Source organism: Lactuca virosa, chromosome 6 (genome assembly GCF_052849685.1).
Source record: "Lactuca virosa cultivar CGN04683 chromosome 6, Lactuca_virosa_CGN04683_v6, whole genome shotgun sequence".
In the NCBI taxonomy this organism is placed as follows: Eukaryota; Viridiplantae; Streptophyta; class Magnoliopsida; order Asterales; family Asteraceae; genus Lactuca; species Lactuca virosa.
In genome coordinates, this window is record NC_136431.1 from 5,498,367 (window position 1) to 5,525,066 (window position 26,700).

At 34.7% G+C, this 26,700-nt stretch overlaps 4 protein-coding genes across 6 annotated transcripts; 2 read left to right on the top strand and 2 right to left on the bottom strand.

Annotated features, from left to right (window-relative positions):
- Positions 1-5,478: 5,478 nt before the first annotated feature.
- On the top strand, positions 5,479-7,736 carry LOC145119676 (syntaxin-22-like). The gene is made up of 7 exons (XM_079055380.1): positions 5,479-5,919; positions 6,384-6,477; positions 6,578-6,717; positions 6,802-6,876; positions 6,955-7,112; positions 7,350-7,450; positions 7,558-7,736. The coding sequence occupies exons 1-7, from the start codon at positions 5,723-5,725 to the stop codon at positions 7,621-7,623; spliced, it is 831 nt and encodes a 276-aa protein (XP_078911506.1). The 5' UTR covers positions 5,479-5,722; the 3' UTR covers positions 7,624-7,736.
- Positions 7,737-8,015: 279 nt separating this feature from the next.
- Positions 8,016-9,845, bottom strand: LOC145119675 (putative xyloglucan endotransglucosylase/hydrolase protein 30). The gene is made up of 4 exons (XM_079055379.1): positions 9,473-9,845; positions 9,280-9,380; positions 8,858-9,066; positions 8,016-8,780 (listed from the first exon to the last, which is right to left on the bottom strand). The coding sequence occupies exons 1-4, from the start codon at positions 9,768-9,770 to the stop codon at positions 8,273-8,275; spliced, it is 1,116 nt and encodes a 371-aa protein (XP_078911505.1). The 5' UTR covers positions 9,771-9,845; the 3' UTR covers positions 8,016-8,272.
- Positions 9,846-12,534: 2,689 nt separating this feature from the next.
- On the bottom strand, positions 12,535-15,844 carry LOC145122785 (uncharacterized). 3 transcript variants are annotated; one of them, XM_079058357.1, is made up of 10 exons: positions 15,705-15,844; positions 15,357-15,430; positions 15,110-15,238; positions 14,561-14,681; positions 14,399-14,467; positions 14,171-14,280; positions 13,719-14,091; positions 13,403-13,642; positions 13,029-13,221; positions 12,535-12,810 (listed from the first exon to the last, which is right to left on the bottom strand). In XM_079058357.1, exons 2-10 carry the CDS (start codon positions 15,377-15,379, stop codon positions 12,719-12,721), a joined length of 1,350 nt encoding a protein of 449 aa, XP_078914483.1. In that variant the 5' UTR covers positions 15,380-15,430; positions 15,705-15,844; the 3' UTR covers positions 12,535-12,718. The 3 variants fall into 3 exon arrangements, with proteins under 3 accessions (XP_078914483.1, XP_078914481.1, XP_078914482.1); XM_079058355.1 differs by having other exon boundaries at positions 12,536-12,810; positions 14,354-14,467; positions 15,705-15,843; XM_079058356.1 differs by lacking the exon at positions 15,705-15,844 and having other exon boundaries at positions 12,536-12,810; positions 14,354-14,467; positions 15,357-15,669.
- A 7,650-nt stretch (positions 15,845-23,494) lies between these two features.
- LOC145121297 (uncharacterized) lies at positions 23,495-25,666 on the top strand. The gene has a single exon (XM_079057068.1). It carries the CDS (start codon positions 23,495-23,497, stop codon positions 25,664-25,666), a length of 2,172 nt encoding a protein of 723 aa, XP_078913194.1.
- Positions 25,667-26,700: the final 1,034 nt, after the last annotated feature.

Genomic DNA, 26,700 nt, shown 5'->3' on the forward strand with positions numbered 1-26,700 from the left:
CAATTATTTATATGAAATAATCATTAAAATGCATTTTTACATGCTTAAATACTTAGGAAAATGGTTTTAAATAGTACACAGTATTGAAAAATTATGAAATTATTAGGAAATCATTATTTCATACAATATTAATTACTGTAAAATTTTTATATTTTTCTGAACTGTTTTAGTATTTATTTAATACTTTAATGATTAAACAACAACAAAATTCGGGAAAAATAATAAATGATTCCCAAAAATTCTGTAAAATTAACCATAGTTTTATAACATGATATAGAGCCCAGTGTATAAGTTTCGGATATTTGTGACTATGGGAAGTATTTTTTATATATTTCATTATTAATTAATCAATAAAATCATAAATAATAGTAAACAGTAATATAAATGCATGAAACTTCATAAATTATGTTTAATCAATATATTGGTCATCCCAGAATTTTCTCAAAATTTATTGAATGCAAAAAGTATTTTATGTGAATTATTGCCCTACTTTATTGCAATAATTATAGTAATTTAATAAAAATAATTTATTTTCTGAAAATTTCCAGAACTTCTTATTTTATTGATGGGATTCTGAGAAAAATCAGGTTTATGCATAAAATGAGTTTTAGATATTTTGGTGGATTTAATTTGTTTCTTGTATGAATTTGAAACTTTTAACAACATACCTTGATGAATGCTTCAAGAGGGATGAAGATTTGAGTATAACAGATTGTTCTTGGCTGGAATATGAGTATTTCTTGGATGAATTTCGAGATTGAGAGTGAGAGAAAGAATAGAGAAGGTTTAAGTGGTGAAGAGAATAATGTGTTGGGAGAAAAAGGAAAGGAAAGTGGATGGAAGGTGTGAGTGGGAGACCATGGGAATAATCTTTTTGCTTTTGGTGGTCTTCATAATTTCCCACTAACACAAGCATCTTTTACATAATTAATATAAGAGTTTTATAAAATTTAATGTAAAGTTTATAAAAATGGTGTTTTATAAAAGATGAGTTATTATTTGATTATAACAATCTACTTTGATTTGAAGTTTAATTATAGCATTCAAGTTTGATTCTTTTAAATTTAATTAGAGCATTATACTTTGATTTGATTTTAATATGGTATCATAATTTAATTTGATTATAGTTATAACGTTGTACTATACTATGTTGCTATTAACGTCAATTTATATCGTAGTGTATGAGTTTTGATCCTATTAGCGTCAAGTAATCTTGAGTAGGGTTTGAATGAGATTGAGAGAGGTTTCGTTTGTGATATTTTTGAGTGTCCGGCTTCGCAACGCAAGGTCCATAGACCCCGTTAAGCCATGATTTAGTGTCCTACACAATCCCGATGATTGTGCAATAATGTTTTATCGCTTTGGTTCGTTGTTTAGCACTGTTAAGGCTAAGGAATATCAAACACATGAACTTTCCAAATGATGTTTTCTCATTAAAATAGCGAATTGTACAGTGATTACATAACGTAAACCCTAACATACAAGGGTTAATGGAGTTGACCGGTTTAACTTGTTGACTTTGTTTGACTTTGACTTGACCGAAATTTGATGGTTGTCACACCAAGACTTTGGTAGAGGTTAAGGGATGGTCCAAGCAACACACGCGTCTAGCAGAGTCGTGGTCGTGCAATTTAGGCACACTTTGCACTTTGCATATGGATTGGAACGAATCGGTCAACGTTGACTTCGTGGATCCATGAATATTGTAAAACTCTCTATAAATCGGATAAACACCACGAAAACATGATATGGTTGTCGTTAGATTTTTTGGCACTAGGGCTTTTCGAGTAGTATAAATAACGACTCTCAAGTTCAGTTTGTTCTACATTTGATCATTCGATCCCTCTACTTCTCCCCAATGATCATCGTGTTAGTTTTAATTTATGTTACACATTTTATTTTGTACGAATACATGACAGTTGCTTCTACCAATTTCTTACAGTCAAATCTTGTCGCAAATGATCAATTTGATTTCTAGACGAAACTCAATAACAATAATAATAGTAATTGTATTTATTAATTACAACGAGTCAACGTTTAATTCTTAATATTATTTGTCAGTTTTTTGGTTTCTATGATAACCAATGGATATTTGATCATATATATTATATGTCCACTCGTTAGTTTTTGGTATTATTAAATAATTGAGTATTTATGCATAATACTAAATATCATATTATTTAATTCTAAAATACAACATTGAAATTGATCAATATCGATAATTGGTTTACCACACGTATATTTTATATAATGTAAGTAATGATTGAGGTGTAGTAATTCAATAAATAGATTGTGCATGAATAAGTGAGGTTTTGAGAGTTTTAAAAAGTTTTATCTTTTTTTTTTTTAATTTAGAATTAAGGAATATACTTTATTCAGGAATACGAGCTTAGAACTTTTATTTTAACAAAAAAATTTACTTCAAATAGCTTTTGAGAACTTTTAGAGCATCGCCGATAGGAGTTGTATAGAGGTTGTATGGGGACCATATGGAATGGTACGAGTGTTGTATGTATTCGTGGGTGGTGAGTTGGAGTGATAAATGATTCGGGTTCTATGGTCATTGAACGATCGTATGGATCCTTATTGTTTTTTCTTTCTTAAGTAATAAATATACAAAGAAGTTGATAAAATAATATCATAAGGTGGAATTGTATGATGGTTGTATCATTATAGAGGTTTAAAGAAAAGTTGTATAAAAGTAGAATGATGGGGTGAAGTGATACGAGGGTTGTATGTATTTGAGATGTTTTTTTTTAAGCTTTTAACTTTTAACTTTTAACTTTTATGTTATATGTCATATTACATATTTCAAAAGTTTACATATACTTTTGGTGAATACTTCCACTCAAATAAAATATACAACTTTCAACTTCTAGCTTTTAGTTATCAATTATTTTTTGCCAAACATACCTTATGCATGTTGTGTGTCTGCTTACAAAATACTTTTTCTTAACTGATTATTCATAAGTAAATTAGATGCGAGGAAAAACGACTAAGCCATATGGTATGCACATCACGCCACCCACAAGATGCGAATGTGACTACCCATTACTCAAGCGAACACCCCCAAATGATGTTGATGTGGAGTGCCTCCCATGGCGACCCTCACTCTCCTTTACGACTGACTACACCCCTCTCTTTTGTGGAGAGCTGACTGATGGGTGTGATGATGGTGATGCAGTGTATTAGATGATATTGGTGTGGTGTGAAAACCACACCCAACAAAGTGTGAAAGTGAAAGATTTTCTCTTCTCTTTGCAAGAAAATGACTCAATTTTAATATTTTTAAGGTTTAAAAATTATAACCTAACAACTATAAATAATGCGTCAACATTACGTGCCTATACAAAATCCCATTGAAAAGGTATATGATTCAAACTCACACACGATTCAAAATAATACTAATATTCCATAAGTGACTTCCCATGCAGCTTGGTACGGATTTATATAGACGCTATACTTTGTAACTTTTATATGATTTTGTAAAACCAAATAGATAACGATTAAACGCATATTTATACACACATATACATTTAAACTAGGCGAATCTCCGCGCGTTGCGCGAGAATAGAATTATATAATTAAAATAATAACTTTTACCAAATTATTATTTAATATTTCTACTTTGAAACAAAATGTTACTAGTAAAGCAAACATATAGTTAATTTTATTAAACATTATGGTTTAATTTTGAAGTCATTGTGATATATACAATTATTTGATAATTTTATAAACCGTTTAAAATTGTGTAAATTATATATCAAATGAATGATAATATAACGAGTAACAAAACGTATGAACAAAAATATGAACTGCAACTTTTAGTAACATAAAAATAGAAAAACATCTATTATAACATTTGTATTAAAAAAGATATATATACAACGAATAATAAAAAATATGAAAATAAACACTATAACTTTTAATAACATAAAAACACTAAAACATCTATTATAACATTTATATTAACTCTTCATATTTAAATCACAAATCTCTTCAAATACATTAATGTTTTTAATGAGCAAAACTTTACAACTTTATAAAAGAAAGGAAAATAAAAAGTTATTAGTGATTACTAATTAATAATCATAAGTTAAAAACTTTTGAGTTGTAACTAATAAATATACATAAATTAGAAAACTCTTGAATTGTCGTGTGAGTTTCAAATGAATGTGGTACTTGGAAATGTATATTTATTATTATTATTATTATTATTATTATTATTATTATTATTATTATTATTATATTCGTCTAAATAATTGGTTTTGATGCATCATTTTAATCCCTTCAATTATTAAACATAAATATATTTAATTATAATTTTATAACATACATAGGTGCATATACATGTTAAACAAATCACATATAATATATATATATTTTCGTAAATGTCATATGTAATTCTTGTCGTAGTAATATGGATAAATTACTTTCATATGAAGAACATATCATGATAAGTCTATCATAATTACATATCAAATGTTCAAAATTATGTTATCTTTTAAATATTGTCTTTTAAATATGTTGTGTAGGATAACTCAACAAAAAAATAATCGAAAATAAACATAGTCAAAATAGAAAAACTACAATCAAATAAATAAGAGCATTGAGTGGTTGAATATATAAATAAAGATGTTATATAAACATACATTTAAATCAAAAGAAAAAACTATCATTCGTCAACTTTGCTCAAACAAAAAAACCTATATCCATTTTATGAATCTTATTTCTTCATTTAACACCATTCAACCATAAAAACTTGATGATAATTCTTCACTAACCTGCAATCAAAATATTTTTCTTGAAAAAGAAGAATTAGTTGATATTCCAAGCAAAACATTGATGTTTGGAGAGTCACATTCAAGATTGAGTAATACACACAAATCACATATAAAGATAAAATGAGAAACTAAATATAAAGAAAGAATAGAAAAGCTTCATTTGTTTTGGTTGAAAGAAAAAACCATATTACAATTACCATCGATGCGACATAACCCATTTCTTCAAATCATCATATTTGGATCGTGTGTGCTTCAACTATATGAAAACTTTTGAATCACAATATCTTCAATTCCTTCTTACATGTAAGAATTTATATAACACAAAAAACACAAAAGATCGGCCTTTTTATAGTAAACTTTTCACTAAATACTAATTAAACATAATATAAGTTATAAAACTTTTGAGTGTTAAATCATAATTACGAAAACTTTTGAGTTGCATTAGTTAAAAAAGGGGGTTTCAAATGAATGTGGTTTGAGAAAGTTAAAAAATGGGGTTTCAAATGAATGAGATTCAAGAAAAAATGCTAGCTTTATAAGTATGTATGATGTGATGCCGTTCCGCAACATTCGAAGCTTCCAATAAACAAAATAAATACTTGATAACTCTTGGCTACGCACCGCCGACGTGTCCCTTTCGTTTGACTTTCACGAGCCGGCGTCAAATACATACAACCACGTATCCCCCCTTCCATATCAATATATCATTGCTTTTGCGGCAATTCTCCCCAAATTGCGCTAAATAATTCTTCATCAGCCCTCACGTCACGCCGATTGCCAAACCCGCTTACAATATTCACCCTTTCGATCGAGACCATCCTGCTCGATCGTTAGGGTTTTTCATCTCAATAGAATTATTCTTTGTCGTAGGATTCGCATCAAATCTCCAAGTTTAGGGTTTATTTGAGGGATACACAAGTTATTAGGTATAAGGTAAGATGAGCTTTCAAGATCTTGAAGCCGGTCGCCAATTCAATTCAAGACGAGGGGGATACGCAAATGGCGTCAGGAAACAAGATCCGACCCAAGCTATTGCTTCCGGAATTTTCCAGATCAACACCGCCGTCTCCTCGTTTCAGCGGCTAGTCAACACCCTTGGTACCCCTAAAGATACCCCCGAACTTCGAGAAAAACTGTACGTCTTATTCTATAATTTTTCTTCAATTATAGTATTTTCTGGGTTGTCGATTGCAATTTGATCTAAAACCCTTAGTTTTTTAGTATAACTGTTCTCAGCCATCGACAATTAGGTTTGAATTGGTACACAATTTGTTCAACCACTGAATGAGTAATCAGAGAATTATAGGTGCTGTTGACATACAATTGAATTGCAAATCGAGCTTACAAGTTATGGCAAACATGTTTATAGAACACAAACTTTAGTCATTCATGGAGTAGCTTTTAAATCCCTTCTCAAAAACAGATTATTAACAGATTAACGAACCGAAGCATACAATTTCAATTTCTACTAGGATCTGTTAATAACTGAAACAATGTTCCAATCATCTTTTTGCTAAAACTAATGAAATCATTAATTGCTGTCAAAAGATTAGATAAATTACGTGATGAATATTGACAATGAGTTTACTCAAACAATAGGCACAAAACAAGACTACATATTGGGCAATTGGTGAAGGATACTTCAGAGAAACTCAAACAAGCTAGTGAAACAGATCATCGTGCTGAAGTTAGTGTAAGTAATTGATTCCTTCTCAATTCTCATACACAAACACATCAAAAAAAATTTACACTCCTTTCATGGTGGTTGATTTTTGTTTTTTGTTTGTATGCAGACTAGCAAAAAGATTACAGATGCTAAACTTGCAAAAGATTTTCAAGCAGTTCTAAAAGAATTCCAAAAAGCTCAATGCCTCTCAGCTGAAAGAGAGACAGCTTACACTCCTTTTGTTCCTCAAGCAGTTCTTCCTTCAAGGTAAATGTCCAATTCACATATGGAACTAAATTGAACTACAAATTAACTTTGTGAATTAACAGATTGTTATGGTTTTATTTGCAGTTATGCAGCCAGTGAAATTGATATAAACTCAGACAAAAACCCAGAACAACGTGCACTTCTTGTGGAATCTAGAAGGTGAGGTGTTGTTCTTCCGTTTTTACCCTTTATGGCCACGTCATCATTATTTTTATGAGTTTTTTTTGTGTTGTGTAGACAAGAGGTATTGTTATTGGACAATGAGATTGCATTTAATGAGGCGATTATTGAGGAAAGAGAACAGGGGATTCAAGAAATACAGAATCAAATTGGGGAAGTAAATGAGATTTTTAAAGATCTTGCTGTTTTGGTTCATGAACAAGGAGCCATGATTGGTAAGTAGCATGAGTTTCTTTTTTCTCACTTGTTTTTTGGACTAATATTCTTTAAGAGCACATGGACCCATCCTATGTGGACAATGACATGGCATAAAAACCTGCCATGTCATCGTAATTCAAATTACAATGTCCTACTAAGGAATACCTTGAAAGTACAATGTTGTAATGAAAAAAAAAACATAAGTGCAATGCTATAATAAGGAAAGTAAATTACACGATGTTTGGTTTTTTCAGATGATATTGGGTCAAATATTGAGAATTCTCATGCTGCAACTGCACAAGCAAGAGTCCAGCTTTCAAAAGCATCCAAAACTCAAAAAGCAAATTCTTCAATGGTAAATTGTTAGTATATATATTTTTTGGTTAGTTTATGTTATTTGTTATTGTGTTGATGAGGGTTTTAATTTTAAATATTTGTTGTTATTTTTTTTTTTGGGTGCAGACTTGCTTGCTTTTGGTGATAGTGGGAATTGTTCTTCTGATTCTGATTACAATACTTGCATTTTGAGCCTAAAAGATTGTACAAGTATTGATTGTGTGATTACAATAAATATAACCTACTTGAAAATTATATTTGTTTGCAGGGATTCTTTCTGTAAAATTAACAATTTCATTGGTTCATCTTCCTTGTTTTTCACCATTGCAACAATTAATTCGCAAGTAATTAATTTCGTCTTCCATAAATTATGGTCACAAAGCTTTATAACCTTTTTTTACCATCAAAGTTGCAACAATTAATTATACATTCCTTTATTAAAGCTTTTCTTCCAAATTCCAATGATGTACAACAAAAGATTCAATAATTTAAACCCAATTTTATTCAAATGCTATATAGCTTTATTAAGCATGGATTTTTGGCTTTACATGTTAAGTCAAGTTGTCCACATTAAGAGGCTTTATGATAGTTGCTGCTGATTGAGCCAAACTCAACTTTTAACATACATATTATTGTATACCCACCTCTTACCTGATCCAATAATAAACATATCAGCCCCAAAATAAAACATTTTGGATTTTTGATGTATATCTAATTAAAAGAGACCAAGTAATTGAACACGTTATATAATATGTATACAATTATTCATGTAGTAATGTATTGTATCTTACAAACATAATACAATTTTATACATGGAATAATGGCAAGTTTTACATGAGGGCTAATATACGGCTGTTGTATTGGGCCGGTGTGGGCCGCGACGAGGGCGGCGCCTCCGATGAAACTTTTGCCGGTTTTTTAGCCTCCCACTATTCTTAAACAAATCCTGTTCGGAAGAAATTAACAAGCACTCCGGAAATGGAGAAGGGTACCTTAACCGGTCATAGCAGTAACTGTAGTACATATACTTTTCTCGGAACCACTTCTTGGCTTGCCGCTGCCGGGGAGTAATGGTGGCGAACTCCGACGATTCCAGTTCATCAAGGGCGTCAAGGCAGTTGGTGGAGGTGGCGTCCGTTGGGTCCACCGGACAACCTTGGAGGACCAGATCCCGGAACTCGGCGGCAAAGGGTTCGAATCGGTAGTCCACTTTATTCCGGCCACCGTTAGTGGCCCATGAAGAGGCGTCCCATACGGTGGCGTATGATGACATCGGCTTTGATGGATAGTCGCCTCCCATATTCTCGTCTCGTAGAACTTCTCTTATTGGGATTTCGTCAACGTAAAATCTGAAGTAAAGCAAAATCCTCAGAAATTCAAACAACTCAACAAGAGTCAAGAAATTAATGGAAGTAAGATAACTTACATGATCTTGTTTCGTGCCCAAAGAATGCTGTAGCGATGAAACTCTTTGCTTGGATCAAACCACAACCGGTATCTCTCTTCACGACCACGGGTTGTGCTACCATTACCGTAGATGTTTGTCTGAAACCTCCATGGCTTCCCTCTTACGTTTCCCAAAAACTCCAAATCTAACTCATCATGAGTCTTGGTGAACATATCTACATTAGATGTCTGCACCAGAACATTCGATTCTCATCTGATCATCAAATTTGAGCAATAGATTAAACTGAGCTGTGCTTCTACTAAAACTCTGTTCTAACGTGTTCTTCTTTTTTTTTTTTTTATCGAATTTTGCCCTAATTTTCTCAAATCAGATCACAAAATGTTGATGAGGAAAAGTAAAATGAAATCGAAATCGAAATCAGGCGATGATGAATTACATACATAAAAGGCGACGACGATTCCCGCGGTGTACTTCGTTGGCAATTTGATTTTCGCACTGAAGAATCCATAATTGTAATAATCGGTCGATATAATACCAGAACCTGCATTCATTCATCCATAAAATGTAATCAATCCATCAAATATTCATAAACAAACGAGCATTATCTCTCTTTGAATTCTGAACCTGACATACCAGATTGACGATTGAGGATGAGACGGACGCTCTGGTCGTCGTCAGATCGATCGATATTGAAGTCGCTGAACAGAGTAGCGTAGCCTTGATCGAAGGTTATGGTGTTCAGGTCAAAAGCCATCGCCATATTTATAGGATTATATCCGCTAGAAATATGGTTAACGCATAAGATAAACAATAGGAGGTGGTGGAGGGAGGAGGACGACGTCAACAAGGTTGTTGTTTTTGTCTCCGATGACGGAGAAGAACATTGTCTCCGGCGACGATGGCGATTAACACGGCGATATCTATGATCCATATTTTATCTGGATTTTAGCAGACAAATCTATATGCATGCATGCATGATGCATCCTCATACGGAGCGTGAAAAGGAAAAGCAAGACCGGGAATTCAACGAGGATGAACTTTTTTTTGTTGTTGGTAGTCACAACGGTGTACAAAGACCAAACTGCCCTTCAAATAAATCAAAATATTTTACTTTTTTTTTTCCAATATATATATTTTTTTTCCAAATTTTCTAAATAAACTAGGTTTTTAACAAAAATAACAAAGTGTTTGGGTTTTTGCAAAATCATTATTTTCTCCAAAACACCTTATTCTAGACTTTACTACAGTTCATATCCATGAGTTAGCATTTAATTTTTTTTTTTCAAAATAAAGGTTATAAATAAGTTGTATGTATAAAAATCTCTTTTCTGAAAGTTGTCTCACACCACCTACATAACAATTAGGGATGAGCAAAAGAACCGGCCCGGGAACCGAACTTGGTGGAAAATAAGAACCGAACCGGACCGCCGGTTCCTACCGGTTCTTGTCGTGTCTTCAAATGTTGGAACCGGTCTTCGAAAAATAGCAACATACGGTTCCGGTTTTTTTTCGGTTCTACCGGTTTTTGCCGGTTCCTGATTCCAAAAATCCACAAGAATATCGTCCTGGTCCCGAACCGACCGGTTCCATCGGGTTCTGGTTCCGGTACCGGTTCCTGCCGGTTCCCCGGTCCATATGCTCATCCCTAATAACAATATATGAAATTAAATTACCAAACACATATCTACCATTTTACTCTTCACATACCACTTTATTATCATACAAACACCATCTAACTATTTATGAATTCTCACATACCACTCAAATTAGTTAGAATGCCCATCTATCTATATATTCATGTGCTATTTAAATCATCTTAGCTCTTAACATAATTCACACCAAAAGCCATTAATGACATATTTCAAAGCAAAAATTATTAATCCATTTTTTGAAAATGTATTTCGATTGGTCGAAATTCATTCCCATTGCTAACTGTCTTTCAACCTCCAAGATAAGGTCTCGGGGCACCACTGAATTTATGAGGAAGATAGTAGAAACCAAAGAAACATAATGCAAATAATAGAAAGCCCACTCTAAGTGAGTTAGGTGACAAATGCATAGTAGAAACCAAAGAAACATAATGCAAATAATAGAAAGCCCACTCTAAGTGAGTTAGGTGACAAATGCATACTAGAAACCAAAGAAACATAATGCAAATAATAGAAAGCCCACTCTAAGTGAGTTAGGTGACAAATGCAGGATAAACTACGATCCATTGAAGACAAGAAAAAGTGGATAGTGGACACAATAAATAAATGCAAGTCGCTGAGCATTAGGTAAAGAAAGTTACACGTGCCTATATCCTCGTTTGATAACTCATCCATGGATTTTATCAAATACACTCTTTATGTATTCCAACCAAACCAAGTTGTTCGTTTTAATCATAGGAAACAGTCGTAACTAAAACTCATAATCGGACTCTGAAGCTGAGAAATAATCACCAAAATAGAATATATAATAAGACGAAAAATTCCTCCCAAAGGTGAATTCGTACTCGTCGATCTCATAAAACATTTCCTCTACTTTGTGGGTTTGTAATTCTTTGTAAAACATATAATACATAAGCAAAGGGTCATATTCCACGCTAATAGGAACATCGAGACACTTACAAAAGCACGGCTGTAGGGAAAGTGGCTCGTATGTCGGTTTGTGTTGTAGCTTACCAGAATATCGACACCAATGCCATGTGTTTATGACATAGTAAGAGAGGTCTTGAACGAATCTTCATGCCTAATATCGAGCCAACCCAAGTTAGTTATGTTGTTTGGGACATCATTTCAGAGTATATTTCAGACTGTTCTCTGCATTTCAGACAATGTTCTTCGCATCCCGGACTTTTCTTCGTATTCAATAATATGGCATATCATTCCAAAGCGGTCGAAGGTCGGCTAAAGTCAACGGCCACAACCCAATACTAGTTTTCTAAGTTATCAGAGGGTCACTAATGAAAAATAAATAACTTTATAAAGTTTTGGATACGAAATAACATTCCACTATGTTTTTTAAGTTGTTACTCCCTAAAAAAACACCAGTAAATGAAACAATGACCAACCCATAAAGTGCAACATTGTCAAGATCGAGTACCATTTTTTATTTCGCCAATAAGTATGAGATTTTCCACTTAGTCCGAGATGTAGTATCTTAATAGGTCAGGCTGAACTCGAGTCTCCAATTACCCATTCCAGACTTGTTGGTTATTTTGCCAATTTACAAAAAAAATGCAGGGTATTTTCATTAAGTATACTTAAAATTATGGTTAGCTTAATCAATATTTCTAGATAAAATAAATGAATTAATAATGATGTTAGTTTGAATAAAATGTTGCATGCATAAACATTGTATTTTTTGGACTTAATTGTTTGCATCTAAGTAACTAAAAAACGAACCAAAACAAAAACTTTTTTCTCAGTCCGATTTGATTCTGTGTACCATATACGTACATACATACTTATCGGAATTAAACCGAACAATCGGAAGAATTAAATAAGAAGTTAGATTTAATATGTTATTTCCATACTAAAAATTCCATGGAAGAACCGAATAAGTTAGAAAATATAGAAATTAGGCTACTTGATGTCCATATTACTTTCATAGCATAATAGAATGAAAAGTAAGGAAATTTGAAAATTGGTATCCATTTCTTAAAACTGTAATTTTATATACATAATAATATCATCAATTTTTTGTGGATGAATTTTCAATTGGATAACAATCTTCTATGTAAGACGATTGTATTTCGTTAGAACTTAAACATTTCATATTCACAAAAGGTGTACAATAGCAACATATCTAGAAAAAATCTCTTAAAAAAAACTCGATTTTGCATAAGTAGAAAGTTTTCAAGGTTATTTTTTTTCCTTTTCTTTTTCTAGTAAGTAATTAACCCTCTTCCCAATCAATTCCATCATCATCATCATCATCCCCTGAAGGCTCTGTTGCTTCCACATTCAAGTCAACCTTGAAAGTCTCATCTGCAAAAGAAAGTCAAACAACAATGGCTTCTTAGGGGAAACTCAATTTGAGAAACTGCAATTTTACACAGTTTTGAGAGTATGTTGCTATTTTAGGTTATTTTTACAGAAATTTAGATATGAGAGCTCTAGTGAATTGTTAAACATTGATCTAATGTTGTTAAGACTTCAGTAGATAAATTACAGTTACAAATGTAATATGACTTTATAACTTATACCTGCAGTTGGAGTCTCTTCCCATTCCACATCACCTTCCACGTCATCATCATGTTGGCGTTTTCTTGAATTCAAGGCATCCACGTCGGCAGAGTTGTTATTATTCTTTGATAAATCTTGTTCCTTTTTCATGCCTTGTTCTTGTTCTTTTTGCCTCTCAAGTAAAGCAGCATAATACGCTTTGAAATATTCATCCTACAACAACATAGTCACATCAACCACCACGATAATTTTAAATCCCAACACCATAAATTTTACAAACACCCCCCTCAAACAAAAGGGTTCTTGTCACAAAAAGCCATCCCAGTGTCTTTTCTTGAAAAGTTCCTACTTTAATTTGACTATTTATACAAATTGTTAAAAAAAAAAAAAAAACCTGAAGATTCTTGACATCATCCTGTTGACTAGTCAACTTGTTGTCATCTTTGAAATCCATAGCAGCAGCTGCAGAAGAAGTTCCTCCTTCCATTTTTGATTCTTGTTGGTTTACACCTCCACGCTGTTCATTTGTAAGATTCATCCCTTGTTTAATCATCCATGGTGGCAACATTTTCATAGGTTCATCGTCACATTTTATCTCCCCTTTTTTTTCCTCACCACAAAACGCCACTTCAACCTAATAAATAACAAAACTGTAATTCCAAGTATTAATGAAGGGCAAAATCGTCATAACGAAAAAAAGAAGCAGAAACCTTCGTCTCTCCAAGAAACGGCATAGGTGTTCTTCCCTGTCCATGTCCATTTCTAGCAGAATCATTGGCATTAGATGCACGTGCAACAGAAATTGCTCTAGCTTTCCATGTTTCAAGAGTTCCATAATCAGGGGCTTCAAGGTCTTTTAATCTTCCAAGCTGATCTATTAAAGGCGTCAATTCCACCTCCAATTTTTGAAGCAAATCTCTCAATTTCTCACGCCTTCTTCTTCTTGCATTATCATCACCATCTCCCAAATCTTGTTCGGAAGCTAATTTGTCACTCTCTGCTACTAATTCAGTGTTGCAAATTTCACAATGAAAAGAGTCGTCTTCAAAACAGATCAATTGAATGGCATCCAACGCGTTATATCTGAAAAGGGTGAGAATATTTTTCAGTTTTGACTGGTCAAACATCGTTAAAGATAAGAAAAAAAGAAAAAAGATTGAACCTTTTTCCACATTTTGGGCATATGTATTCTTGGACTGTGTTCTTGTTGTCTAATTCATCTTTCAACTTTTTCTTCATCCTGTGCAATCTATACCTCACCACATCATGTATCTACAACAAATAATAGTAATTATTATGTGAATAAAAGAAAAGGTTAAAAAGAAAATGTAGATTAATTATTAACCTGTGCATAGTCGAGACAGCAATAAGAGTGAGTGTGATATTTAACCTTTTCATCTCCTTCTCTTCCAGGGTGACTATCAGCAGCAGCACTATAGGCTTTTGCACCTTTGGCAGTCTGTAATTTTTATAAATATATACATATAATGAAACAGATTATAGTGTATATATATAATAATACAAATATATTATATAAAAGTATGAATCTAACCTCTTTCATGTGAACCCTGGTTACAAGTTTTTCTTCTTCAAAAAACTGTAAAGCTCGCCGAAGTTGTTTTAAATGCAACTTTAAATCTTTTGCTAAATCTTCTTCGTGTACCCATTGGCGTCTAAAGTAACACAAGATAAATGCACCATTGGAATGAAGTTGATGAACTGGTATTTATAAGATATTTTTCACATAAAGGAATGAAGTCTGTGTAATTCTTTCTCATATAGTTGTGATTAAAATCAACCACAAAAAGGTTTCAGCTCTATATAGTCTCATTTTTATCTAGAACAAAATTGCAACAAACAATACATACTTTTCAAAAAGGTTAAGATATCAAAGTTTACAATGCCCATTTGATGATGACATGCACCCAATGAAATACCAACATAGAGTTTTTGGAAAAATTAGAGAGCGGAGGTAATTCATGATTTACAATTGTAACAATTTTCCCAAACAGTTAATCGAAGCAAAAGACGTTGAATATATTATACAATAGTGCATGATCGTGATATTGATATATTGGCAACGAAATTACAACCGAATTACCTCGTAAGAGCGTCAAGAACAACAACAGCAATTCCCCTATTATCGCTCCTCCCTGATTTGGGTTGATGTTGATTATCTCCTTTTGCAGTAATATCATCGTAAAATGCCCTCGCAACCAACTTCACCAATCTAAATCAATCATAATGATAAATTAATCAAACCCAAATTCATGAAAACGTAAAGAAAATGCACAAACTTAACGCTCGGTTAAACTTCTTACGAAGATAAGTAAGGGTAAGGAATTTACTTGTTAAATGGCTCGACGATCATGTTTTAATAACCCAACTACAAAGTGTCTCGAATAATCGACCATGGAAATAACTGGCAAAGATATTACAAGGTTTATACTTTATAGTTTATCCCCCTTTCAAACGGACCAAATGGGCCAAAAATTGAGTTGGGTTTTTAAGAACCGCTAGGTGAAAGCCTTTATCACTCACTTTTCTAAAACAAATTTTATAAATTTAATTCCCAAGCCCCCACTGAACATATGGACCCATTTGAGTTTTACAACCAGAAATACATCAATGGGAATCACCGAAAGTTACCGAACGTGGGAGATGAAAAAGAAAGAGATCGAAGCAGGAGAAGTTACCGATTAAGAAGGAAGCGACCTCCTTATTGTGGTTGGTTGATGGAGAAGTGACATAAATCGATAAACCGACTGTGAACATGGGGAGAAGAAGAAGGAAGCGTGCGGAGGAGACGAAAACTGCTGGGAATCTCTCATTAACCGTAAATATTGAGTTTAAGTGGCTGAGATTAAAACTTTCAAGAGTTTCAATGGCTGTGATATGGACGACCGTTTTTCATTCACCGTCGTCCATAGTATTAATAATAGAGTTTGAAAAAGGGGTGCGGTTTTACTTTCGAGACTCGAGAGGGGAATCGATCGCAAGATGAACGAGGGCCGAGGGTGGGTTCAAACTTCAAAGGAGAACGCCGAAAACAGGGATGTGGTAGGCAGTTGCGAATCTAAAACAAAAAATCACGTGATTCTCAAATTAAATGAAGCCGATAAAAAAAAATCAACAACACTTGTGGGGGGTGGGGTCGGGTCGGGCCGTGTAGCGTAAAAAGACTGCACCAACCAATTTAACCTATTAAAACCGATCAAACACCACCGATTAATTTTTTTAAAAAATCGATTGAAATATAACTGAAAAAACTGCACGAATTAATGAAAAACTAGTTGATTATTAGTGTATTGATACCTTATTATTTGATAAAAACTATATATCATATTTAACCCTATATATTTGAGAGCACATAAGAAGTAATGACCCCTAGTGACTTATTTTTTTCTCATTTTAAAATGGTTTTTTAATACATTTAAAAAAAAAAAACAAACTCAATGTAGGTTTTTTACTTTTTTTAAGGTAGTTTCCAATTTTTGTGCTATATATTCTAAATGAAATTGAAAATTTAAGTAGGTCCTAGAACCTACTTTCGTTTTTAAAATCATTAATTAATCCAGAATTACTGAAAATCATTAACCGAAACATAAAAACCATAATATCCCAAATGTCAAAACAGTGTATCCATATCAATCACATGTCAATAAACCAGAGTAAAATATCCCAGACTAAAAGTTGTGGTGTGTGCCATGCAGTCATCCCAAGCTCTTCCCCTTGCTAGCGGAAGTACCTGAAACCAAAACTAAAAACCGTAAGCACGAAGCTTAGTGAGTCTCCCCAACTACCACATACCATACACATAATCACATAATAACATACATTGGGCCTTGCCCGCTACATCAGGCCCCGCCCGGCATCAGACCACCGGCATCAGGCCCCGCCCGACATCGGACTGAAGTCCGGCATCGGGCCCCGCCCGACATCAAACCTAAGTCCGGTATACATATATCATATCAACAAGCATATAACATAAACACATAACGTAAACATATAAACATTCCTCGGGCTTGCCCTGACATCGGACCGAAGCCCGATACACATAAACATAACATATAGGCTAAACATTCCTCGGGCTTGCCCCGACATCGGACCGAAGTCCGGAACACATAAACAAACACACGCAAGAATCACGAAGACATCAAGCATACAAACATTCCTTGGGCTTGCCCTGACATCAGACCGATGTCCGGAACATATAGACTACATCAGGCTAACCCCGACATTACTAACATACATAAACAGACCTGTCTTGGTGCCTTAGACCCGTTCCTACTGGAAGAGGCTCACCTCTCAAGCTGGCTGCTGAAATCTCGGGTGAGGAATCTCTGACGGCTGCTCCAACGACTCCCCGACTATCATTATCACAATAATCACGTAGTCAAAAACTGAGAATCTTTCATAGGGTAAAATAACCATTTTACCCCTGGTCAAAGTCAACATTTTGGTCAAAGTCAACCTTCTGGGTTGACTCAACTCGCCGAGTTGCTCCATTAACTCACCGAGTCCTAGAATCCTGAAATCACGATCTAACTCATCGAGTCACCCCCCTGACTCGCCGAGTTCCCTGGCTACACATAATTGTGATTTAGCTAATCAACTCGTCGAGTCCCTTCACCAACTCGTCGAGTCCTACCTTAAGCTAAAACGGGACAACACGACCCAACTCGTCGAGTTCCTCTATGGACTCGACGAGTTCCTCTGACTGTTTGGCCATCTTAATATATTAAGCCTCTGCTCTCCAAATTCAAGGTCCATACTTCATCTACATACTGGAAATGCCCTTTTAAGGGTAAAGTCTCAAACTTTACCCATTGATAATCCTTCTTAATGGGTTTAGCTAAAACCCTAGTTCTTTTAGGACATAGATCTTTGTCCAAAAGCTTTATTACCCCAACCCATAGCATGAAAACTGTGACATCCCCATTTTCACGGCCAGAAAAGACCAATTTGTTTACGCTTCATTTTCAAAATCAGAGTATACTGTCCAGATCTGAAGAAAAAGGTTCAGATCTGTAAACAAAGTACATCTACAGCCTAGATCTGAAGAAAAAGGTTCATATCTGTAAACAAAGTACATCTACAGCCTAGATCCGAAGAAAAATGTTTAAATCTATAAACAAAGTACATCTACAGCCTAGATCTGAAGAAAAAAGTTCAGATCTGTAAACAAAGTATATCTACAGCCTAGATCTGAAGAAAAAGGTTCAAATCTATAAACAAAGTACATCTACAGCCTAGATCTGAAGAAAAAAGTTCAGATATGTAAACAAAGTACATCTACATCCTAGATCTGAAGAAAAAGGTTCAGATCTGTAAAGAAAGAAGTTAGATCTTTCATCCAACATAGATCTCAAAGTATAAAATACATATACAACTTAGATCTTAAAAACAAAGAAGTTTAAATCTTTCATCTAGCACGGATCTCAAGTAGATATGCCCACATAACATGTAATTTATATAAAATACTTCATATCTATGTGTAAGATGAAAGTAACTATGCACTCACCTGATAAGGAGTGATTCGGACAACACTTCGCTTCTTAAAATAACCTTCTTTGACGAAACCGGGAGGTTGGCTTGAAAACCGGGCTCTGCGCGGGCAGAGTTTTAAACCAAAAAACTCTTTTTCTCGGAGACTCTGGGCTCTCCGAGGATTTCTTCTAGTGCTAGGAGGTTTTCCTAAGCTTTTTGGGGGGTTTGGGGGGGGGGGTGTTAGAGAGTGTTTAGAGAGAGAAAGAAGTGGGTAAAGGTGTGAGAAAAGTGTTGCACCCGGCACCTCTATTTATAGGCTGGCTGGCATCCCAACTCGTCGAGTTGGCCTCCAACTCGTCGAGTCCATGGCCAGGTGTCACCATTCTGGTGGCAGAACGTGGGTGACCTACATTGTGCCACGTCACCCCTTTTGCAGTAGCACCCTGCCGACTTCTAAACCCCGTAACTTTCGCATACGAGCTCCGTTTTCGACGTTCTTTATATCCACGCGTAGGTAAAAATAAGATCTACAACTTTCCTTTTGACCCCGTCGGTTAATTCTCGGCTGATCTTAAATTTAACAGTAGGAGGATATTATACTGTTAAATGACCGCGTAAAATTCATAACTTCTACATACGGGCTCCGTTTTCGTCTGTCTTATTATCGTTGAGCTCCTATTAATGAGATCTTCAATTCTCATTTAGGTTGCGTTAGCCAAAAATCGCTCGATCTAAAATTCGAGTTTCGGGCTGTGCACTGCTGATCCGAAACTTCGAAAAATCATAACTTCCTCATACGAAATCAGATTTGGGTGTTCTTTTTATGGAAGCTCTCGGTTTAACGAACACTACGATTTTTTTAGATTAATAAGGTTAAAAAGTCCTCTATCATAAATTCGCTATTTACGTCGCACAGCGTCGTGCCGGTTTTGTCGCGAAACTTCGACGAGCCATAACTTCTTCGTTATAGCTCGGATTTCGGCGTTCTTTATATATCCGGAATCCTTGTTTCGACCACTACAACTTTATGTAAAGATATCGGGTTTATCTCACACTTCAATTTTGACGCTTATTTTTATTCTTTATTAATTATATCTTTATAATTAAGTATAAAGCACATAAATTCACATAATTCACGTAATACTCAAATAATTCATCTTTATTGCTTCAAAAAGAGTTACAATAGTTCACCTAGACTATTACATCATCTACTAATGCTTAGCCCCGAAACACAGGCATTACAATTCTCTCCCCCTTAGGATGATTCCGTCCCGGAATCATGCATCGGCAAACAGATGCGGATAGCGACTCATCATGTCACTCTATGTCTCCCAAGTGAGATTCGGCCCATTCATATGTTTCCAACGGACTAGCACTAAGTCGATCATATTGCGTCGTAACTTCCTAGTTTTACGGTCAACAATCGCCTCGGGCTCTTCGATTAGCCTCTTATTCTCATCCATCCTTAACTCTGAGATTGGAATTATGTCGGGAACTTCTCCCGTGAACTTCCTTAAATAACACACATGGAATGTGTTATGGATACCATCTAGTTCTTCTGGTAGTTCCAGCTTGTAAGCTTGGTTCCCAATCCTCTGAAGAACTTTGAACGGTCCAATAAACTTTGGACTTAACTTTCCTCTTTTCCCTAATCTTATAACTTTCCTCTGAAGAATTTGTCAAGTTACTATTTTCGGACACAATATGGTTTTTGCTAAATTAGAATGTTATAAGCTCCAAATGGATTAAGAAGAGTTAGAAGGAACTTTATATGATATGTGAATAGGCTTTGGCAAAGAAGGTTGATCAAGTGCATCAATTGGAGATTTGGAGCCAATGGTAGTTAGCTTTCACTAACTAACAAGGTAAGTTATAACTGTCATTAGATTATGATTATATGAGCTATAATATTATGAATGCGGATGTATACATGTTTAGATATTAGTGGTATTTGTTATATACCTACAGGTTATTGAATGAATGCTTAGATTAAGTACTTAATGAATTAAGTTCTTGCTTGATAGTAGAATATTTTTAATGAAATTATATGATAGAATATTTATGTTCCAAGTAATATGAAAGATTATAAGAAAGTAGAAAGGTAATTCCTTCAGGAAAGAGAATACGTGTTTGTAGAGAAGATTGATAAAGGTTTCCATGAATGGAACTAAGTAAGATGTTTCTTTTAGAGAACTTTGATAGTAATCCTGTGAGGGTTATATGTAGAGGATCCATAAAGGATCATTGTAACCCGCTAGGGGTTATATGTAGAGGATCCGTAAGGGATCATAGTAATATGTGAGAGATTATATTTAGAGGATTCGTAAGGGTTCATTGTAACTCGCGAGGGGTTACATGTAGAGGATCCATAAGGGACCATAATAATCCGTTATGGATTATATGTAGAGGATGTGTAAAGGATCATTGCAATCCATGAGGGATTTATAAAAAGAAATGTTGCCAAAAGATCCATGATGGATCAAAATGAGGGAACTGAGTATAGATGATTCTACACCAGTAAGGTCAGAACTATGTTGTTCCCCTATATGACAGATGTAATTATTTTATGTGAGTAGACTGTTTGAGTTTTAATGAGAATAGAGTGGTAGAGTATGATGAGATGAGAAAAGAATGGTAAAGTATGAGAAGAGATTAGAATGGTAGAGTATGAGAAGAAAAAAAAAAGAATGGTAGGGTAAAAGAAGAAGAAGAGATTAGAATGGTAGAGTATGAGGATATAAGAACATAGTAGTAGAGTATGAGAAGATGAGAACATAATGCTAAAGTATGAGAAGATGAGAATAGAATGGCAGAGTATGAGAAGATGAGAATAGAATGAAAAGTATGAGAAAATGGGAATAGAATGGTAGAATACGAGAAGATGAGAATAGAATGGAAAAGTATGAGAATATGAGAATATAATGGTCGAGTATGAGAAGATAAGAATAGAAAGGTAGAGTATGAGAAGATGAGAATAGAGTGATGTAGTATTAGAAGATTTGAGTAGAGTGTTTTATAACTTTTCCAGACTTGTCTGATGTTTGTAGATTTTCATGTGTTGCAGGTTTAGATAGTAGCCATAGTACGAGAGGAGTTAGAAGCATCAATGACTCGGACTAGATCTAGATTTTTATTTTTGGTATATCCTTTTTGCTTTAAATTATGGTTAAGATATGTTGTAAACCCAAATATATTTTGGGATGTAAAAATGTTTTTGAAACTTTGGTTTTTGAATGTTTATGGTAAAACTCTGATAAATCCTCAAAATATTTTATTGAGAAAAGTCGGGTTATTACAAATATAAGCAAAGTTGTAAAAAACACTCGACATTAGCTAGTCGGTGGACTGTGGTTAAATGATTAATCGACTAGGCAGAGATTTATTGGAGACCCTAAATGCCCTTGAAATAAAAAAATATATATGACTAATAACAAAGTTCGTAAATACCACTAATCTCATAACAAAAATATGTTAATATGATTAATACAATATTAATAATTACTCAAATAGTTTCTATTGAGATAAAACTTCTTCAAAGTGTTAAATTTCATCGTTTATTACTGCTTCGGTCGTTGCGTATACATAGATTAATCGTTAGCCGACTTTTAGTTGGCTGCGTAGCACATAGGGACTAATCGGAGATTCTTTTTAGGGTCAACCTCAGGAGACTTAACAAATAGACAATACTAAATAATGAATTCTTATATAAAATTGAAAAAAAAACAACGTACCTTCTAATGTTTGAAGTCTGAAGAAGAATTACACAAGTAGGTCAGAAATAATGGATTACATCCTAGATCTAACGAGAAGGCAAAAAACTTACGAGAATAAAAGTAGATTACCATACATCCATAAACAAACGTACAAGAATAGAAGTAGATTACGATACGTTCTAACATGGCATAATTTTCTGTAAACCCCTATGAAATTGAATACCAACACACACACACACAGAGAGAGAGAGAGAGAGAGAGAGAGAGAGAGAGAGAGAGAGAGAGAGAGAGAGAGAGAGAGAGAGAGAGAGAGAGAGAGAGAGAGAGAGAGAGAGAGAGAGAGAGAGAGAGAGAGAGAGAGAGTAATGTGGCATGGTTTGACCATTTCTAATAACATAAGAAAGAAATCTGGTCTTTTTTATGAATATAATCATGTTTATTAATGTGCCATAATATTGAATTTAAGGTATTTTGTTGAATATGCAAAACAGTTGCATGTTCATTATTATATTCCTAGAGGAATTGGAATTATTCAAGTAAAATTATTATATATATATATATATATATATATATATATATATATATATATATATATATATATATATATATATATATTGTTTTTCAAAACCAGTATTTCTCTATCTTTTACTAGTAGTCTATTAATAATGTGGCATGGTTTCGTTCTAATGCAAATTTGTTGTTCGTAAATCGTACCCCCAAATTAACATGCTCGATCACACTCATATCAAGGCTTAGTCAAAGACTTGGTTCAAACCGGTGGGTCCAGAAATGAGAATATATAAAATTGTAATTTTGTTTTCAAGTAAGTCATGGGAAGATATCAAAGTATCAAACAGTCAACGGATCAATGGATGGCCTGCATGGTTTAAGGAAAGTCATTGGTAGTTTCTTTCCTAAATATCTTTCAAGTGTTCCATCAGATTGTTAACTTCTTTGACACGTACATACACAATGAACGTACGATGAAAGTTTACCAATTAGTGGTGTATGCAAAACATCATGAATGTTTGAATATTTCTTAAAGTCATAATTCATAGCATTCGAAAAAACATACAGTACCTTCGTTTGCACCCGCTTTGATGGATCGCATACCACCATTCCCTATCCCTTGGAGGAACATAATCATAGATCCGGAAGTACTATACAATTCTGATGAATTTTGGCAACATCTTGTGTTCTGCGAAAATAGTACAGCAGAATCCCTGTCTTCCTTGTGGATTACACTATACAAGTTTGATCACCAAAACCGGTACAGCAAACCTATGCCATGGATTGGGATTTATATCGCATTAGCATCTCTGTTTTGCATCCTTGCAATGGTGGCTGATTTATTACATGGTTTCAGGAACCGAAAACTATGGTTTCCATGTAAATATTTCACTCTAAATGCTGCCTCTCTCACAGTGATAGCTGTTGCTGTAAAGCTGCCCATGGATCTAACTAATCTAATGCCGGGTTATGTGGACCAGGCTGCAAAGCTCGGAAGCCTTGGCTTTATGTGCACAATGATGGCTAATATATTGCCTTCTTTAGCAACCATGGACAGCAAGGAACTTGTCACAAACATCATAGCTTTAGGTGTTTTGGTAATCACCTTGGTTGTGAATGTTTGTATTCAAATAAACACGGGAAGTCTCACTTATCATGTAGATGAGACTGGGTCCTTTCTGGCTTTTGATAATGCATTTGTAACAGCCCATGGCTTCATACCAATCGTTTATGTTGGCGTGTTACTCATGTTGCTGATGATATATGCATGTTCATCCTTAGCAATTCTAAAGTCCAAACAGATTCTAGAATCAAAATACCAAGCAGCTCATCAAGAGATGGAAGAACCACAGAGATTAACTGTTGAGAAGCTAAAGCAGCATGTGAGAAACTATTGGATCATGGCAGGAACTGGAAGCCCCCAATTCATGACAGCTTGCTCTGCTACAACCTCAGCTTCCGGGGTAATATGTGCTTTAAGCACTGTTTTGCACATTCATATTTTGCTTTCCAATATCAGATCTCTAAGGGACTATAAGTCAGATTATAAGTGGTCAATGGTAGTAATTCTCATAATACAGTTTATCGGAACCATAATGGGTACAATTGCCCCACTTGCTAGATGTTTTGCAACCTTAAGCTATAAGCTGTCCATAAAATGGATTTGGAACCATATCAAAGTCTCTAAAGTAGAAAGCTACTGGACTCAAAAGTTATCTGAGTGGAAACAAAGTAACATACCATTCCCATCAAGTAGCCGCAAATGTAAGATTGTCATCCAGAATTTAAAAATCCTAATTCTCAGCATTTGTATAGGATTTCAGAAGGCAGTTGTGGTAGCGTGCAAGATGATAGCGGTGATTCCAATTTTATCTGTGATATGTACCTTGTACTGTTTCCATCGTTGGAAGTGGGTTAGAGCCATGTTTAGCGACTCTGGTATAGTAGAATTGGTTCCAGATCCTCAGCAACTAGCAGGAAAAGATAAGGATCTTAGCCGGTATGTTTTGCAACTTCAAGATGACATGGAGTTTGCTGGGAGAACATTGAAAAGCATATCAAAGTCACTCAATTGCTTGATCCAAAAAGCCAAAAAACAACAACCCAACAATCTTATGAAGCTTCTAACAGGATCTACAAGTTTTCCAGGAGTTGAAACGTTTGATTGCGTTCCACCTTTGCTTTCAGAAGAATATCTCGGCTGTTGGAGCTTGCCGATAGTAACTCTGACAACTATCGCCATGTCTCTTCCTAAAATCCAAAACAACATGGTTGATTGCTTGCTGAGTAGTGTGAGTGAAGGTCTTGTATATGTCACACTTGTGGAAGAAAGCCTCAGGAGTGTAACCAATGACCAGGTAAGCCTTCAAAAGGAGGCTAAAACTTTGTGGCTAGAAATTGAAGTCTATCACAAATGGTTAGGAAACAAGCTGCCTAAACGTGCTCCTCAAGGGTGTACGAGTACAGCAGGACAGATTCTTCAACTATTGATGGATACAGCTAAAAACATGGTCACTGAGGTGGAAAGTATGGATATTGGAAATCGAAATGATAATTCCAAATGCAAGTATATTTCGGCCAAATCAATGTATAGTATCACTGAAACCATCCTGCTTTCCTACCATGCCAACATCGACCAGGTTAGCCAAGAGGAACTATTTGAGAAGTTATCATCCATGATTACTAACATATTGGCTTCATGTCTCATCAACTTACCCCAAGTCATAGTGATGAAATGCCATACAAGTGCCATAGAGAAAAGGGAGGCAAGTGTTCATGCTGCAGCCCAACTTCTAGGTGAGACTATGAGGATAATCAATACCCTTCAAGATCGTGAACTTCAGAGATTGAATCCAGACAAGTTGCCATATATTGAAAAGTGGCCATGTTTATTTAAAGCATCATTTTTCTTTAAAAACCATTCCATTCTTCAAGTAACTACATAAGTTCATAAAGATTTGTTGCTCTCTGTTTCATAAGTAGCAGATCATGTACTTGTTTATTTTCTTTTATGTGTTGGTTTTAATATTCCCATGAAGCGTATATTTATTATTGAGCAATTATATATACAAATTACATGAGATAGGCCATAATACAAATGGGCCTATATACCTAAAGGGGCTATACAAATACACATAATACAATAATACAAATATATCCCGCTAACATCCAACATGTTTGGAAGCTCAAGAAGCAAATTACGAATTCAACATGTTTCTGCAACAATATTAGCCACACTTTGATACTCTACTTCGGCATTAGATCGAGAAGTCTTATTCTGCCGTTTGGAAAACCAAGACAACAAATTGTGTCCCACGAAAACACAATAACCTGATGTGAATCTGTGAGTAACGGGACAACCAACTATTAAACCCATATCTATCTGATATGGAAATTATCAATCTACAGCTTGATTTGTGGGGTTATAAGCAACCTATATCATAGACAATTCATCACCTAAAATCATGAGATTTGACTACCTAATTTCCTGTTGTAAAATATGTATATATAGTTGTCTATACTAGCTCTGTAAAGTGTGCCTTTTGAATACAGAACCCATACAACCTTTCTATGTAACTTTGCTCTGCAATAGTCTATCCTTTATATGGTATTAGAGCTTACTTGCTTTAACAAGCTCAAACGATCCAATGTCTACAAAAACCATCATTCAACTCACAACACCCACACACTTTCCCATCAAGCTTAACCAAACAAATTACTCTATTTGGCGTCGACAAGTCTCCTCAACCCTCATAGGTCTTGATCTCCTAGGGTTCATCGATGGTACTGTAGCTGTACCAGAAAAGTTTTTGGATCCCGAAAAATAAGAAACCAAACCCAGATCACATCCTTATCCAACCTAATATCTCCTCTGTCGAAACTGCCCTTGAAGCATGGCAACGACTCACAACCTTGTATGCCAACCCCTCCAGATCTCATGTCATCTCTCTCAAGAAGAAGCTAGTTGACAACCCCCGTG